Source organism: Pseudonaja textilis, chromosome 3 (assembly GCF_049901715.1).
Source record: "Pseudonaja textilis isolate UNSWEBS1 chromosome 3, rPseTex1.2, whole genome shotgun sequence".
In the NCBI taxonomy this organism is placed as follows: Eukaryota; Metazoa; Chordata; class Lepidosauria; order Squamata; family Elapidae; genus Pseudonaja; species Pseudonaja textilis.
In genome coordinates this window covers 101,772,320-101,789,879 of record NC_141992.1, presented here as the reverse complement: position 1 = coordinate 101,789,879, position 17,560 = coordinate 101,772,320, and the positions used below count along the sequence as shown (strand labels likewise).

Genomic DNA, 17,560 nt, shown 5'->3' with positions numbered 1-17,560 from the left:
GGGTTGAGTAAATAGACACCTGCAACCTCATCCCCTTATCATTAAAAGAAAATCCCATCTCCTCACCAATTCTCATGAAAGCTGTTGGAAAGAAATGAAAAAAAAGGCTTTGTCTAATGTCTTAGTAAATAAATTGGTTCTTATAGACAATAATTCAGCTGCTGACATTCTGAAAAGTCTATTCATTTCACTTTAATAAATCCTGTAAAGATAACTCTGTGACATTTCTCCCTGGCAAAAAGGATTACTTTTAATCTGAGTAAACTGTTCAACAAGTGAGATTCTAGGAAACTGTCCTAGATTTTGTCCTAGATTTTTGCCAAAAAATTAGAATTGATGATTAAACTGTTTTTGAATATTTATAAAAATACTATTAAGTATTATTTTTATATTTATAACAATTACTACTTTTATCATGAATAAACCATTTTGAGCCAACCCTATCTCAAACATAAAAAACTGTTCAAAAGCTCTCAATACAGTACACTTTGATTTTATCATGTACCAGGTCTCCTATGATATACAGTATATGGTGAACTGAAAGTAGACTGGAATAAATTGCCATATACTGTATGTCTAAGATATGTCTTGTAGTTTTTTTTAATGAGAATATCATAATTTTATTGTTTCTCATTCTGATTGTTTTCCTTTATAAAGCATTGTGTTTAATCTGCTAAAGTATGTAAAAAGAATTTTTATTCTCTGGTAATTAATACACACACACACACACACACACATATGAGGATATGGCTCATGTGATATCAGATTATGCCTTTAGATTCAAATCATTTTCTGTCTGGCGCTAGTTGGTAGACCTCAATGTTTTAGCAAGAACCAAAAATAGAATCCATGAGGATGAACTCTGCCACAAACTTCTGCAACATCTTTGTTGACATATAATAACTTGTGGCATGACTATTCCTCGAAGATGGATTCATAGCTGATTAAATACTGCCATTAAGAAAACTTTAAAAAATAACAGGGATTGTACTGGGTATCTGCATTTATTCCTCTAGGCATTTTGTTAATTCCTTATCTAGAACAACTCTCTCCTTCTTCCTCAACTTCTCCCTGTCTGTCTGTCTGTCTGTCTGTCTGTCTGTCTGTCTGTCTATCTATCTATCTATCTATCTATCTATCTATCTATCTATCTATCTATCTATCTATCTAATGACTTTTTTCCTCTTAAGCTATGTAATCAATAGTGCTCATTTATGGTTCTACAACAGCTTGGAGTCAGTAATTACACATACAAAGTTTTGACAGCAAAAGCAATGCAGGTATATTTCAGGTATTTTAAACTGGTCATAACTTGGCAAAGGCATGGAAAAATGAAGGCCTAAGAATTAGATATATTTAGCTAAGAAAGAATAGGATTAAGCGAAGACAATGCAAATATCAATGAAATTCTAAAGATTTGTTATGAAGAAAATGATTCATTTCCTATTACACCAGAGGAAAAAAACCTAAAGGGAAAGGGTGAAAATTAGAACAAAACCAAAACAAGATGTTGCCTAAATGTTAAGAGAAAGGTATATCTCCTACAGTTGTGAAAAAACTATTACAATAGATTGTCTTAGGTCAGGAAATAGTGGGCTCTCCCAGATATTTAGAGTAGAGGCTAAGTCAGTAGCTGGTGTGGATACAGCATTGCACCAGTGCACTGCATTATACCGCCTGGCCATTTTGGGATTAGTCTAGCTGTTATCCAGAACGTTCCCTTCCCAGAATAGTAGATTTGCACATGTCTGTTAGAAAAAGATTGAGGTGGCATGGCTATTTATGATATGACAAGGTTAAAATAAATGTTGATTTTAATAATTATTTTGTTAGACATGCCATCCTAAGAGCTTGGAATAAATATAAAACAAGGTTTTCTGTGAACTTGCCTCTTTGGGTGCCCCCTCCGCCTTTTTAGCTTTTTTTAGAAAAGAAATGATGGTAAAGCCGGAGTGGTGAACTTATTGTCAAATATTTTTTTAATTTTGGTGATCCTATCTTTAAGTCTAAGGAGGAGTTAGAATCAGAAGGACATGTCTACCATTAGTTAACATATTTATAATTGAAAGATTTAAATCCATCAAAAAATATGGATTTGATTTTGTGAAAACTGAACTGGAAATCCTACTGTATGGTAGTGATGAACATATTATTGCTATGGTCTATAAATTGTTATTGAATCTGTATTTGGAAAATGAATATGTGAAGCATTGAATGATTGGATATAATGTAATGCTTAAACAATGGAAGAATATGTGGATGAAAGATTAAAATTTACACTAAATTATAACTTAAAAGACAACTACCGTGTTTCTCCAACAATACGGCCTCCACCAATAGGAAGGCCCAGCATGATTTCTAGGCATGAGGTGAAATTAAGCCCCACCCCCAAAAATTAGGCCTATTTAATCCATGCGTTTCCCCACCATTTCTCACATCGTTCGTTAGAACTACATGAAGTGAAGAGAAATGGGGGGGAAGGGCGGGGTGGGGTGGGGAGAAAACTTGCCTTTAGGGGTGCCCTGCAGGTAGCCTAGGCTAGAATACCCCAATCTACCGATAGAACATCAGCCAATAGAAGCTCCCCAAAGGCAGAGTCCCCAGCCGCTTTGGTGCGAGGCATGGCTGCCCATGTCCCCTCGTCATTAGGCAGTGTCTTTCAGGCGATGGAAGTTCCCCAAGGGCAGTCACCAGCCACTTCGGCTGGTAGAAGCGGCCTCAGGGCGAGTGCACGCAAACACTCCCCTTCCCGTGAGACTGCTTCTATTGGTCAGTGAAAGCTCCCTTGAAGGCAGAGTCCCCAGCCGCTTCGGGGCATGGCGTGGCTGCCCGTGTCCCCTTGCCATTAGGTAGTGTCTTTCGGGCGATGGAAGCTCCCCAAGGGCAGTCACCAGCCACTTCAATCGGCTGATAGAAGCGGCCTTGTGGCAAGGGGAGTGTGTGTGTGTGCTCGCCCTGAGGCTGCTTCTACCGGCTGATCGAAGTGGCTGATGACTGCCCTTGGGGAGTTTCCATCGCCTGAAAGGCACTGCCTAATTGCGAGGGGACACAGGCAGCCCTGCCTCGCCCCAAAGAGGCTGGGGACTCTGCCTTCGGGGAGTTTTCATCGGCCGATAGAAACGGCCTCATGGAGAGATACGTGCATATGGGCCGCTCTAGGTGGGGGAGGAAATTAAGTCACCCCCAAAAAGACTGCCTAGCTGTTTCTTCAGGGCTCAAAAAACAAAATAAGGCCTGGCCTTATTTTGTGAGAAACATGGTATAAGATGATGTAGCATTGGTATTTAACATCAGGTAAGTTGTTCAGAATGTGTAAAGGTATTTCAAATGAATGTTGGAAATGCAAAAGTAAAGAAGGGATGTTTTATAATTTATGGTGGACATGTGACAAAGCAAAGAAATACTGGAGTAGAATTCACATCCTAATGCATAAGATATTAAAAGTGAATATAAAGATAAAACCATAAACTTAAGATTTGGGGTTTAATGGAAAAAGACTTTTGGAACTTTGGTGCTATATATGTTGATGGCAGCAAAATTACTTTATGCACAAAAACGAAAGGACACTTTGATTCCCACAATGGATGAATGGCTGCAAAAACTGATGGAGTTAGCAGAGATGGCTAAACTTGACTGCTTTGATTAAAGAAAAAAAGACACAATTACTTTTGTTTCTGCTTGGAAACCGGTTCTGGAGTTTGTGCTTGAGTAGAAAAAAAATGAACTTTGATTTTGGGTTTTAGCAATTGGATAGGTTTGTTGTTATAGAAATGGCTAGTTTATACTATTATGTAAAATTAAAAAGTTGAGGTTTGATGTTATTATCTTATTCTACTGCACCAAAGGGAGCAGGGAGTAAACACCTTTTCTCACCCCACTTTTTTTCTTACACTTTCCCCTTCCTTATTTTTCCTACTATTTTCTTTTCTATTTTTGTATTTTATATTATGAAGTAATAAAATAAATAAACCCTTTCCAGTAGAGTTTAGTTATCTGGCTTATTTTACAATCCAATATTCTTTTTTAGTCACGATTTGTTCATTGGAAGTAAGGTGCCTTGGTAACCTTAACTGTATAATGGGATCACTAGACAATACAGTTGTTGAAAATATTTTGCCATTAAAGTGCATATAAAATACATTTTATATGAAATAACTTTTCGAAGCTATTTATTTTTATAAGAATTTGCCTGTAGATGAATTATATATATCTTTTTAATCAAACTTGGTTATTTGGGTTGCAGTGTGATAAAAGAACAGCTCTTTCTATATGTACACAGATTTCTAAGAGCTTAGAAGGGCTATTACAAGCAATCCTTGATTTACAACCATTCATTTAGCAATCATTTGAAGTTGCAACAGCATTGAAAAAAAATACTTATGAACGATCCTTGCACTTATGATCATCATACTGTCCCCATAATCATATGATCACAAATTAGGTGCTTGGCAATCAGCTGGCATTTACAATGCTCCTGGGTTCACATGAAAGCCATTTGTGACTTTCTGACAAGCAAAGCCTGTAGGAGGAGCCTATCCCCTTAATGACTGCATAATTTGCTTGGTGATTTGCTTAATAACACCCCCCCCCCAAAAAAAAAGATGGTACAATTGGGCACAATTCACTTAATGACAGCATCGCTTACCAATGGAAGTTCCAGTCCCAATTGTGGTTGTAAATTGAAAATTATTTTCATCTTGAATAGTTTAAAAGCTGCAGGTTTTGGTTTGATTCTGTTTCCAAAAAAGGTTAAACTGCAGATGTCAGTCTCTTTACTATAAGCAAGGTTTTAAAATCATAAAACTTTTTATAGACCAAGAAATTAAGACAGCAGATGTTTAAGTTACTCTGGGAAATGTGGCAGACAGGAAGATTAATTGCACATGGGAAACTCATATCAAATTAATGTGCATTAATGGCAACTTAATCTGTGAACATGTCAGAATAACTGATTCATTTTATAAAACATTTTTAAAGAAATTAAATGTTATTTATGATAAAAGTACTGTAAACCTAACTGATATTTATAAAATTATTTATTTAGAAGTTAAATTTCATTTTCTTTTATTCTTGCTTTACGAATATGTTATCTGAATCAGTGCAAGTGCTCCAAATATAGATTAAAGTATGAATACACTCCAAAACAAACATGATGCTCTCTGTGAATACTTTTCCAGATATTCAGATTTGGAGGCAAGAATCCTTATGTTAACAAGAAGCTATGGGCAATGAAAGAAAAGAAAGAGTTTTGTGTCCAGGAACCATGAAAGATGAACAGCAACCAAACTGAAGTTATGTAACCGATACCTGGACATTTTAAAGAATATCTTTATGATTGAAATCATTTACGTTTGAGATTAGATTTTGGAGGTCACTTTCAATATGGCATTCCACAATATAAGTAACATGACTTATAGAGGTAGTGATCCAATTCAGGCACTTGGCAAGTGACAGGTATTTATGATGGCTGCAGTGCTCTTGAGTTGTAAGATCGCCATCTGTGATCTTCCCAGATGGCTTCTAACAAGCAAAGTCAATGTGAGAAGCCAGATTCGCTTAACAACCACATGATTTGCTTAACAACCACAGTGATTCATTTAGCAACCATTGCAAAAAAAAAGGTAATAAAATCGAGGGCCACTCACTTAGCAACTGCCTTGCTTAGAAATTCTGGTCCCAAACAGTTGAGGACTATCTGTTTTTTACATTTTAATACATAGATATTCTATAAGAACCAAGAAGTTATATTTACCAATTAGCAGGATTTCTGGGAAACTTAAGAACATTTCACCATCTCTGCCATATATTGTTGCTAACACATGATCACTCTGAACTGGGATCTATGTAGCAAACTGGTAATGCGATTTCATTAATGTACTTTAACACTACATCTAAATCATTATTAATAACTCACACAAACTTTAAGTAGAGGCAGTCCCCAGATTGAGAACATCTGACTTGTAGACAACTCGTACTGCCTGTTACTAAAAATGGCAGATGGCCTTCTCCTTCCTTGAGCCAACGAACTGCTGTAACTGCACAGTATTTCCATGAACTACTGATGCAGGGGAAAAAGAAAGCCATCTGCCATTTTTAGTAATAGGCAGTCTATGCGTAAGTGTGACTTCTGACTTACATACAAATTTGAATTCTTAACTCCGGGACTGTCTGTATTAATGATCTAATTAACTCAAGACAGCTCAGGACATCATACTAAGAATGAAAGTAGTTCAGTTTATTGATATCTTGGAAGAATGCTTTCAATTATCAAGATGTCACACATTAATACCATACTACTGAAATATATACTGTATTTTTATGGCACCAGTATTAGTTTTTCTGGATCCGTATCTTAGTAATAGCATAAAGCAAAATAATCCTATAACAAAAATTAAACCTGTTCTTCAGTAACTATCTCAACATTCAACAGAAAAAAATATTCGAAAGTTTTCAGTGCCTTTCTACAGAGACCATAAAAAAGATTAGAGAAAACAATAGTTAATTCATATGATAATTACAGGAACACTTCAAGTACTTAGAGATGATACTGAAAAAGCTTCCAAGACTTGCTTTTGAACATTATGGAGACCATCCAAATAGATTTTTCTGCTCAGATAGAATTCAGAAGAGGTGATTCAGAGGAGGTTCACTCATTCCTGATTTAAACAATCTTACTTAGAATTATAATACCACACCCTAAACAACATTAAAGAACCATTCAGATTTACAGATATTACTCATGCTTGCTGACATATGTTGGACCATATGTATGTTTTCATGCCCAATCTCAGTTATTGTAGAGATCCATTAAATTTCTCTTGCAGATTAAATACAATAAATGTTTTTTTCCTATAAGATAAATGTTATAAGGAACATTTTAAATCCTTTAGATTTATGCTGGGTAGGCTATCTATGAACAGATAATTCCCCAGGCTGCAAACTACTGACTAGAGCAGAGAGTTATAGTACATGTGTGCATACTTATAATGGATGAAAGAACATGAAGCCTCATATATAATAAGATATATAATCTGGCTCTGGATTTCAAAAATGAAAATAAGATAGAGAGCTAGTGAGCCATCAAATTTCAGCAAATAAAACCACAATCACTTATGTCTTTGCAAGGTTTCTCTTTAGTTTGTAAAACATACTTTATTATCTAATTTTTCTAATATACTTACTTTAGCAATCAGTGCATCAGAAAGCAAATCTATAACCCTTTTTGATCTATCATAAGATCCTGTGGGCACGTTCACCAGGATCCCTTTTTATGTTTTTTTTGGTGGAACAAAAGCACCATTTGATTCTTTTTGGCAAACTTCATCTTGGAATGAAAGGGACAGCAAACACATTTCCAATGGAAACATGAGAGCTTCTATAGCATCACATGTCTCGAGAGCAGATGTACAAACAGCAAGTGATAAGTTACTTGCAGCAGGTGTGAAAGCCTAAGTCTGCTTAGAAATTGCTTCTACTGCACATATTTTGCAAACAAATGCCAAAATCAAATTATGATTTAACTAATAGAGTAAACCCTTGAATAATTAGAGGAAAAGTTCTCTATAAATACAGAATGCTGTAAAATATCAATATAAAGACTGCTAAACTGAGATTTTATTTAAGCATTTTTCTTTCTAATATCATCTACATTTTTCCATACTGTTTATGAAAATACAATAGTTAAAATGCTTAAGCTGTAGTTTTAGTCCTTTTCTTTGCGCAAGATCTTTAATCAGAAAATACTTTTTATGTGCTTTACTGAATAAAAATATGGTATAAAAGACCAAATTAAATTAATATTAAAGTAGAAAACAGGAGCAGTATCAATAAAAATTCTAAGAAATCAAAGTTATACCGATATTTAAAAACACTTTAAATGCACCCAAACTTTCCCTATTGTTGAGTGTGTGCATGAATGCATTTATGAGCCTCTCAATGAAATAGAAAGTATTGATTTTCCAACTTTTCTCTTCCTTTGCTTGTTTTTATAAGCATTCCATCATGTGATTCCTCATATCAGTATCTTGAAGTGAACTAATCTAGAAAAAGAATTGTTTTAAATATTTAAATGCATAAAGTGATTTTTATTCTTGAAGAGACTCCCTGGACTCAGCTATAGCAATAGCATTTACTCATATACCACCTCATTGTGCTTTATAGCAGGGGTCCCCAACCCACGGCCTGGTGCTAAGCTGTGGCCCAGAAGGAATGGGTGAGCATGTGAAGCTGCATTTGTGGAACTGGCGCACACCTGTGCAAAACCATCCCCTCTTCCCCCCACCTCCAACCACCGCCATTGGCGCCAGTCCAGAACCAGAAAGGTTGGGGACTGCTGCTTTACAGCACACTCTGGGCAGTTTACAATGTCAGCCTATTGCCCCCAACCATCTGGGTCCTCATTTTACCAACCTTGGAAGGATGAAAGGATGAATCAACCTCAAGCCCTGTCAGAATCAAACTACAGGGTAAGGGCAAAGTTTGCCTGCAATACTGTATTCTAACCAGTCTGCCCCCAGGGCTCAGCTATACTGGCTACCTAATGTATAGTTCCTACCTATTTCTGAGAAGTTGACATTGCTTCAGAAAAAAAATATGTTCTGGATCATTTTCAGTTAGGTTTCAAGTCAGGGTATGACATCTAAAACAGGAACGGTCACTCACTGTGGTAGACACTCTCTGCCAGGATATGGATGGTGGAAGAACACTCACTGCGGTCCTCCCTGAGGAGTTCTTGGTTGCTCTTGATACTATCAAACACAGTATCTTTCTGTGTTTGATTTAGAGCAAAACATAAGAGCAAAATTAGATTATTTGCTCTGCTCTTCCCTAAGTGGGCAATTCCAATCCATGTAAGTGGGGAAGGAGAAGTCAGCTACCAGGAGGCTCCCTTTTGGAGTCCTATAGGACTAAATCCTCTTCTCCTCTGTATCTATATGAAGCCATTAAAAAAGTCATCAATCAGTTTGGGTAAGGCATCATCAATATGCTGATTGTTCATTGTCACCCTTGGACTGAACTGGATTTGTCATGACTTTGAAGGTCTGGAGAGGGAACTCGAACCAGATGAAGCTGTGTTTGTCCACAAGCCGTCATGCTGGTGCAAATGTTACTCTACACGGGATGGCACTCCATCAGAAACATCTGATCTATAACTAGAGTGTTCTTATTGATTCATGCTACTGCTACAAGGAATGGTTAAGAAGACTTTGCCTAACTTTGTCTGGTACAACTTCTACCTGAGGTGGAAGGTCCTACAATAGTGTTCATGAAAAGATCATTAGATTACTGTGGTGTATTTTATATGGGGCTGTAATTTCAAGGTTACCCAGAAGCTGCAACTGTTGCCAAACACAGCTGCCTGCGCAGTGATGAGTGGAAGCAACTATTGCTGGGGGGCCTATAGTGAACTGGGGGCACTGCACTAGCTTTCAATGGGTTTCTGTATAAAACTTGAAATGCTGGTTTTTATTTTTATGGCCATAAATACCTTGGCTCCTGAGTTCTTATAGACTCCAAAATGGTGCTTTCCTGTGGTGGCTTTGAATAGCAGTCTCCCATCAGAAGTCAAATTAGCAGAAACCCTGATTTCTTTTTGGAAACCTGCCAGAATGGAGTCATTGTACTCTATGACTATTATTAAGTACCTTATGATTCTTAACTCTTGACAAATGTATCTTTACTTTTATGTACACTGAGATTCAAATTCCTTGTGTGTCCAATCACACTTGGCCAATAAAGAATTCTTTCTTTCTTTCTTTCTTTCTTTCTTTCTTTCTTTCTTTCTTTCTTTCTTTCTTTCTTTCTTTCTTTCTTTCTTTCTTTCTCATTCCTTCCCTTCCTTCCTTCCTCCCATCCATCCATCTATTCTGCAGTTTCTTTGAAAACTCACATTGTCCATTGCTAGATTGATGCTGCTGGTAAGTGTTATGATTATTGTTTCTTTACTCTTACTTCTGCTATAATCAGCAGCACTAGTTTTTACTGTTTCTGTTTTAATATCCCTTATGAATGTAAACTGGAATGAATCATATGATTTTTGTGATGTATAACCAAAATAAATAAAATTCAAAATTACAGCCATATTACTATTTGAACCACAGCTCACCAGAAGAGACTGAACTTGAACAGATATAATTTTAAAATGTCCATGAAATATTCATACAATTTGACTGTAATGAAACAAACAGATTTTTTGACAATTTGTTAACTTCCATACTCACCACTGATATTTATTGCAGGTAACACTATTGACATCTTTGGTCGCCTGGTCTTATTGTGCGTAGTGGCAGGTAACAACAGGTGATCCTAAAAAATATGTTACAGATATTAAGTTGTACTGATGACTTTTAAAATGTGAAAAAAATAGGAAGAATAAAATGCAAAATTAAAACCAATACAAGTCCCAATCTAAAGAACCTTTGACACACTGCTGTATCACCTTATAGATTCCAGATACATGTATTTTCGGAAGCTAGCATTAAAAATAAACCCCAGACCAAGTCAGCACGTTCTTATCTTGAGACAAGAATTGAAACTTGTGTAGCTGTTTCCATAAAAATACCATAGTTGAATATAGCCATCAGGAAAGACTGAACCAGTTTATTTCTGCCTCCTTTGGATTATTTTTTTGAATTATCATATTAGTGAAGTGTTCTTGTATTTTTAAAACCAATCCTAATATTATGAGTGTCACATTCCCATTTGAATTTACAAAACAAAACTCTTGCTAAAAATAGTTCACAATCTGAATGCCCACCATTCAGATTGTCCATTTTATCCACCAAATCTTCACCCATCATTACTATTAATTCACAGTTCTATTTGTTTTTAATTGAAACAATAGCTCTATCGTGATTTCTGGCTTCCATGTTGATATGAGAAGTTAGCATTTAATTTTTAACTACCTCTCACTTTTGAATTAATTGCAGTTTATTCAATATTCTTTATTCTCTGCTTCTTTTACTGCTCCATTATAAAAAGGTAAGCTACAGGAGTGCGGTGCTCATCTCCATTTCAAGGCAATTGAGGGAGTGCTATCCAAAGATATTTCTGCAGTCATGTGGCCAGTATGACATCATGGAGCTCTGTTACCTTCCCAACAAGGTGGCACCTATTTATCTATTTCATTTGCATGCTTTCAAACTGCTATGTTGGCAGGAGCTGGGGCAGGATGGAAGCTTACCCCATCACAGGGTATTCGAACCTGGGGTGCTGGCTTTCCAGCCGACAAGCCTAGTATCTTAACTGCTGAGCCACCATGCTATTCTGTTACCTTATAATGTACTAAATTATTAATTTTAACTTGAAACTTATATCAATCCATAAATTGTTATAATTATACATTAATTTATATTAGCAGTCATCTTAAGCTTTCCAGGTGGTTTATAAGAGTTATTTTAACTAAAAATGTGGTTAATTTTAAAAAACCATGCTACAAAACAATGATTATTTAGCCTCAAGAATCTTTGAAGCTAATTGATCAAAAGAAGGAGTGCCAATCTTGAAAACAAATGTGGCATGAAATTTAACGGAGCCTTGCTTAATAGGAACTGTCTGTTGCTCTTCCTTGTTTAGATGCTGCTGTGGAAAAAGGTCTACAATGTTGTAGCCTTTGCTAGCGTCCTTCAGCAGCTAACAAAATCTGTACTTCAACTTGATTAAAGAAACATACTGCCTTGGACTGAATTTAGAATGTATAGAGCATCATGCTCAGAAGATTACTGAACTAGAGGATAGCCATAACAAAAATTGGAGCACAGTCTAATTTGGCAACATCATCTTTCCAGTCAGATAGTTTTCCAGCCATTATGCCAGGCACTGAGTTCTAGGCTTTCTCTTGGATTGCCATTCCAACACATTAAATGTGTTGGCTCAGAACTACAAAGCTCTGGAGTCTAACTTTCTTTGATTTATTTTGTCTTTAGATGACACTTCTCATGAAAAGAGCAGATGGTGGGTTTTTAAGGGTCATATTTCAATTTTTACCATGTATTTTATTATTATTAACAATAAATTTAGGCATTTTGTATCTCAAATGATAAACTGCCAATTAATAATGCTTTACTTTCTTTTTCATACTACTTTGGCCATAACTGAGGAGCTCAATGAAATAGGAGTCTTTTTTCTTACAATCCAAAACCATGGATGAAGAAAGGATTTAATTTTTTTCCCCAGATACTGTAGTTAAATTCACACATATAGATAGATACAGATAATCAGAGTTGGAAGGGACCTTGCAGGTCATCTAGTCCAACCTCCTGCCCAAGCGGGAGAGCCTACACCATTTTTGACAAATGGTATATTTCTGATAAATTAGGCCACATTAACTATCAAATATGCCACATCAAAATGCATAAAATTATGGAGACAGTAATATATTTTATTTTGACAAATTCAGTTACTTAAATGAGTCTGTTTATTTTAATCTGACAGAGACTCGGAGATACCATTGTTACCTACAGCTGCAATGTGACATCCTTTCTTTCTCTACTCGAACATCAAATTGCTTGACACAACATTTTTAGAATCACTTAGTAAAAATAACTATAAAAGACACAAAAAGCATTTAATGACTTCCTCCTAACAGATCATTATGGAGAAAATCTATCTATGTGGGTCAAGCTAAAAATGACGATGGTACATAATCATCTCTTTAATATTTAGGAAGGCAGATGCTTCCCTCAACAATTTCCCTTTAGCGTTAGGAGGTGGCACAATAAAAACTGCATGAATGAGAAAAATGGTAAACTGTTTAAGGGTAGCTTTTACAAATCTTCTACTGGCCACTTCCTATTATTTATTGAAGTTGGAAATTAATATTGTGTTGCATTAAAACCACATTTCTCATTTGTGTAGATGGACAGAAAAGATAAAAAAAATCCTAGAATTTCAGATTTCCAACTTAATTTCAAAGTTATCCACATTTTATCTATGAGGTCTTGTGAAAAATATGTTTTGAAAAAGTATGCATAGAAAGAGGAACTAGTAAGGGAGCTAGTCGGGAAGTTTGACTTCATTAGCAAGGAATTTACCCACTCTAGAGATTAGACATTTTCCCTTCCAGTTTATGAGGAAGCCAAGTAAAAGCTCTATGTGCCAGTACTTACAAAATCAACTTTCTTTGCATTACATAGATTGTTCAACAATATTTCATATTATTCCATTTCCATGTATTGTTCCTCTCCATTATTCCTAGCAGTCCTACTGTGCTAACTATTCTGTTCCTCAGTTATTATTTAAATGCAGATTCACAAATACCTTCTCAATTTTTGTAAAAAAAAATCCATATAATTCTATTTGCTTTATAAACAAATCTGAAAATATTGGAGGTAAGTACTTCTAATCTCAAATATTTTCACCTCACTACAGGGTCTGTACTTTGTCTAGGAATACTATAATCCCCTAACTTAGTTTTTTAAAAATGTATTGAAGCTGTCAACTCCCATAATTCTCAATCAGCATGATTGAATGTTTCATATGAAATATATTCTTAACCTGTTTGGTGGATGTCAGATTTAGAATGACTATAATACCGTTGGACAGCCAAGAAACCAAACAATTTAATCATCAAAATTAATCATCAAACAAATTAATCCAGAGTTCTCAGCTGAGGCACAAAATGACCACTCAAGGCAGGGAACATACTTACTATTCCTGCCTCTTGTTTTCCCTTACAGCAACAACCCTGTGAGGAAGATTAAGCTAAGAGAGAGTGACTGGCTCAAAGTCATCCAGTTGGCTTTTGTACTGAAGGAAAGCCTAGAGCTGACAGTATTCTGATTTCTAAGTCAGCACATTAATCACTGCACCAAACCGGCCCTCAAATTATCCTATTTCAGACACATTATGTGAAGATCTATTTCTCTGGAGAAAGCTTTAAGCATGGGAAAGATAGAAGGAAAGAGCAGACAATGACCAGCAGCACTTAGTGGCGACAGGGGCACCGTTGGAAGATCTGAAAGACCAGGTTAGGAACAGATTGTCATAGAGAAAAACTATGAGGTCATTAAAAGTCAATTATGACCTGATGACACATAATCAATCATCAGTCAAGGATAAACTTAGCATGTATACTGAGGGATTCATAAATACTTTAATCATTTTAAGCATATCTGCTTGCATAAATGTATGGTTTCTATTTCTTAAACCACGACACTTCTTGTATCTTGTTTTTTCCAAATGATACCAATCAAAATCCAGTCAAAAGTAAAACAAATTCAGCTCCTACGTGTGTCAAACAATGTGAAACGCCATCCCTACGACAATCTCACTGGTCAATTATCATTTTGACAGAAATTCTCTTCCAAGCCCTGAATCACAATTCAAAATGCAGAAGCGTACAGAATATCCTTCTCCCATGCTACAAAAATTCATTTAGCATATAGAGAATCTATAAAGAATCTATACAAGAATGTCTTTTAGCAAATGTTTAACTATTATGATTTTAGTTTACAAGGTCACTATTGACTTCAATTTATGTTTTTCACTTTTATATCCCATTTTTTATTTTGCTTTCCTAGTAGCCTTGTAGAAATATGAGATATAAATCAAATAAATATTCCAAGAGTTGGAAGGCTCTATATGTTCTGAAAATGCCTTCTTCTGTGGCTAGCCAGGAGACCAGGCTTTCATGATGATGTATTTTAGGGCCTTTTATATTTCCAGAATGATTCCAGCTGATTCCAAGGGGCTAGTTAAACATGTAATTAATCCACATAATTTCATAATTGCAGGAGAAAGGGAACACTAGCTTCACTAATGTGATAACAAATCAGAACATGGCAAAAACTTCTTGCAATAAAACAGGAGAAATCTATTTTCATTTGAACTATTTGAACTACTATTCAAAATCTTCAGGCAATTGTAACTAGTTTTTCAATGTGTTAGCAGAAAGGCACCTTAAGTGGAATAAAGACATCATGTATCTCCTATGATCCTAATTCTGTTTTGGAAATGATGTATAGTTTTATTATTAATGTTCAAATACAGCAGCAGCAAATTAATGAAGTATCTGTTGAGGTAAGCAATTATTCAATTTATGAAAGTATGACAACTCTGCCAGGCTTCCTGTTTGTTCTTTCTATTATTTCTTCCACAGAGATTAGGGTGCATTCCCCAATATGGGTACCCTACAGATTTACAGACTTCAATTTTCAGGATTAGTTAGCAAGAATGATCGTTGTGGAGCATTCCGAGAGTCTACGTGTCTATTTGAGATGAACTGGATTATAGGAAATTTCCGCCCACAATATCATAGAATTTTTTTGGATCCAAAAATGGTAGCTTTTTGTAAATTCAAATTGCAACATGACCATGCCATTTAAAATAGTAATTAGAACTCAGCACTGGTCCTTAGAAACCCAGGAAATAAAGTTTTTACTTTTTTAATGCTAGCAATATTCACTATTATTAGTTATGCTAAAAAATAACACTAAAAATAGAGAAAAAGATTTCCCCTTCTATGTAATTATCATCAACAAATTCATATTTACCACAGTCATAGAGCAGGGAATTTTAATCACAGCCTAAATATAGCAATTTCACTGACACACAAATGAGCTACGACTGTTCACCTCCTAGGTAATACTTATCCCAAAGAAGAAATTTTGATGACCAACGTTCTGACATAGAACTTAAATCAACTGAAACCAAAGAATTTCAGAAGAGGCAATCTATGCAGTTTCCTAGAACATCTATTCATAGTCACAGGCTCCCAAAAAATGTTCAGGGGTTTGTTTGTTTTTTGCAAGTAAAAAGCCAATAGAGAGCAAGAATCACGGCTATGGGAAATCTCACATCCATTCTACTTGGTCTAAACTCTAAAGCATCTAATTTGTATCTTTTTCTGATAATATAATCAACCAAACAGAATTAGAGTCTCAGCATTTTTATGTTTTTTTTTTAAAAAAAATCTTAAAGTGTGATATGTTTATTGTTAACATAAGTTTATTGCTTATAGTTTCTATTAAAAGTTTCACATTTTCCCAGGGTCATTAAATTTATTTTTCAGATATGACTTGCTACAGTACTGATTGTCCAGTTACATAGCTAATCTACCCACACTCTTTTTCTACTCTTTATTTCTATAATAATGAAGAAACAGAAACAGAGCCTTCTTATTTAAGCATTGTAGCAGACACTGTCCTGTCCATAATTACACCGTAATATATTAGATCGCTTCCTTCTAACAATCCTAGAAAAAGCTGTGTGAACCTTTTTCTAGTTGTTTCTTGCATGGTCACTTTGACTATGGCTTATGATAAGAATTTACAATACAGAATTAAGACCCCTGAAGCACCATTTGGCAAGTGTCTTTTCTTTCAAATTGAGTCAAAACAGGAAGGAAGTGGCAAAAGAGGAAAAACTTACAACATCAGAGTACCACTTCATTTTAAATTCTGGCATTTCACACATTTTATTTTTTCTGTAAAAATAAAGGACACAGGAAAAGGAAAATCTAAAGAAAACAACAGTCCTAAAGTTCCTTTGCAATCCTGAAACCAACTTTTTCTTGGAGTATGGTAAGAAAATATCCAAATAGACTATTCCAAAGCCTAGGGCAGTGATGGTGAATCTGTGACATATGGGTCATAGGTGATACATCATGCCATTTTTGGTGACATGCCAGGCCTTCCAGAAGCTCTGGAAGTTGCACAAGAAGGTCTTGCTCTTGTATAGTCTCTGCCCCCCAAAATCACGAGAATTCTCCTGCAATTTTCTGAGGTGCCGGAAAATGCAAGAATAAGGCCCTGTCATGCAACTTCTAGAGGGTTTGGAGAGGAGAGCTGGGAGGAAAGTAGAGTCTCATTTGCCTGGGGTGGGGTGTGACAGCAGAATCAAGGAAATCATTTTCTGAATTTCTTATATGTTGAGCCCAAAATGTTCGCCATCACTGGTATGGAGATTTTGTATATATCTACATCCAGAGAAAGAGGGACAGAAAATAAATATGCGGGATCACTGGATGCAAATTTTTAAATATTTAGCCATAGAATTTTAAAGCACCTAATAACAGATTGCCAATGACTATGCCACCCAGTAATCCATCAATAATAACCGTGTTTCCCATCAAGAAGATCTCTAGCATGCAGATATAAAAGCCAGAGGATTACTATTCAAAAAGTAATCTTCTGGACAGAAAAGAGATTTCTACTCATATTAATTTAAAATGGCACAGAATACTTAATCTGAAAAGGTAGTATTTTATTATTTGCTGTTACTATCTGTCAGATGCAAAGCAAAGGAAACAATTACTACTATTTTACATTTTAAGAGTATATTCTTTTTGTTTATCCTCATAAGAATTTTATGCCACCCTATTACTTTACACATTTAAAATTAGGTACAATCCACTACAAAGAAACATGGTACTTTATTTCTGATGCAGCCCAATCTTCTTTCCAGTCTAGAAATAGTTTCTTATAAATCTGAATATGCTTTATGTCCTCTGCATAGATAATAGAAGAAAAAACTTCTAACTAATTATAATACAGGGATACTAAATATCAGCAAAGCTACTATGATTCTTAACCAACAGGTGGTGTTGTGATCTATTGGCACC

General features: G+C 35.5%; 1 protein-coding gene across 2 annotated transcripts in view; it reads right to left on the bottom strand.

The window, feature by feature from the left end:
• ATF6 (activating transcription factor 6) overlaps positions 1-17,560 on the bottom strand; it is an 85,431-nt gene that overhangs the window by 24,049 nt on the left and 43,822 nt on the right. For both annotated transcript variants that reach the window (XM_026703372.2, XM_026703373.2), the window contains exon 15: positions 10,221-10,305. In XM_026703372.2, coding sequence (XP_026559157.1) covers positions 10,221-10,305 — 85 coding nt within the window. The remainder of the gene's footprint in view (positions 1-10,220; positions 10,306-17,560) is intronic.